We start from the raw sequence: 816 nt of genomic DNA, 5'->3' as shown, positions 1-816 counted from the left end.
GGCGCTGGAGAACTGCAACAACACAGAAATCGAGGGCAGAAATATCAGATTAGAGTTCAGTCAGAGTGACCGAGACCGAGGAGGAAGAGGAGGCTCTGGTTAGTGGAGCGCTCATTCAATCAAATCCCACTTTTGTGTTTATTAAACGAATGCTAGTTGCTAACTGCTTTCCACTCTGTTTGTAGGACCTACAAAAACCCTTTTTGTCAAAGGCCTGTCAGAAGACACCACAGATCAGTCTCTGAAAGAGGCTTTTGATGGAGCCGTCAGCGCCAGAATCGTCACAGACAGAGACACTGGATCATCTAAAGGGTACAGCCGTGTTTGATACTTAACGCGTTTCTTGCTTCTCATGAGCTCCTCTGTCAAACCAATGGCGGCGTATGGATTCCCACGAGAAGTAGAGTGAAATTCACAGTTAAACAGGTGTTTCCACTATATTGGGACACACCCATGTCTGATGTGAGACATTCAAGCCGATTGATCCAGTAACTGCTGCTGCTCTTTTCCCTCTGAATGTTTGCTTAATACTGCGTCTCCTCCTTCAGGTTTGGTTTCGTAGACTTCGATAGCGAAGAAGACTGCAAGGCGGCCAAAGAAGCCATGGATGATGGAGAGATCGACGGAAACCGAGTCACTCTGGACTACGCGAAGCCCAAAGGTGAGGGTGGCCGAGGGGGCGGCAGAGGTGGCTTCGGGGGAGGTTTCGGAGGAGGTTTCGGAGGACGCGGTGGTGGACGAGGTGGTTTCGGCGGCCGAGGGGGCGGCAGGGGCGGTGGCTTCAGGGGAGGACGAGGAGGAAGAGGCGGCGGCGGC

General features: G+C 52.3%; 1 protein-coding gene across 1 annotated transcript in view; it reads left to right on the top strand.

Moving 5' to 3' along the window:
- The window catches only part of LOC107570527 (nucleolin-like), a 33,155-nt gene that overhangs the window by 7,007 nt on the left and 25,332 nt on the right, over positions 1 to 816 (top strand). The window contains exons 7-9 of the mRNA XM_016256753.1: positions 3 to 98; positions 186 to 312; positions 549 to 808. Coding sequence (XP_016112239.1) covers positions 3 to 98; positions 186 to 312; positions 549 to 808 — 483 coding nt within the window. The remainder of the gene's footprint in view (positions 1 to 2; positions 99 to 185; positions 313 to 548; positions 809 to 816) is intronic.

This window comes from Sinocyclocheilus grahami, unplaced genomic scaffold, assembly GCF_001515645.1.
Source record: "Sinocyclocheilus grahami isolate Dianchi unplaced genomic scaffold, SAMN03320097.WGS_v1.1 scaffold1470.1, whole genome shotgun sequence".
Classification (NCBI taxonomy): domain Eukaryota; kingdom Metazoa; phylum Chordata; class Actinopteri; order Cypriniformes; family Cyprinidae; genus Sinocyclocheilus; species Sinocyclocheilus grahami.
The sequence above is the reverse complement of the archived record's forward strand: the minus strand, read 5'-3'. Positions and strand labels throughout refer to the sequence as shown.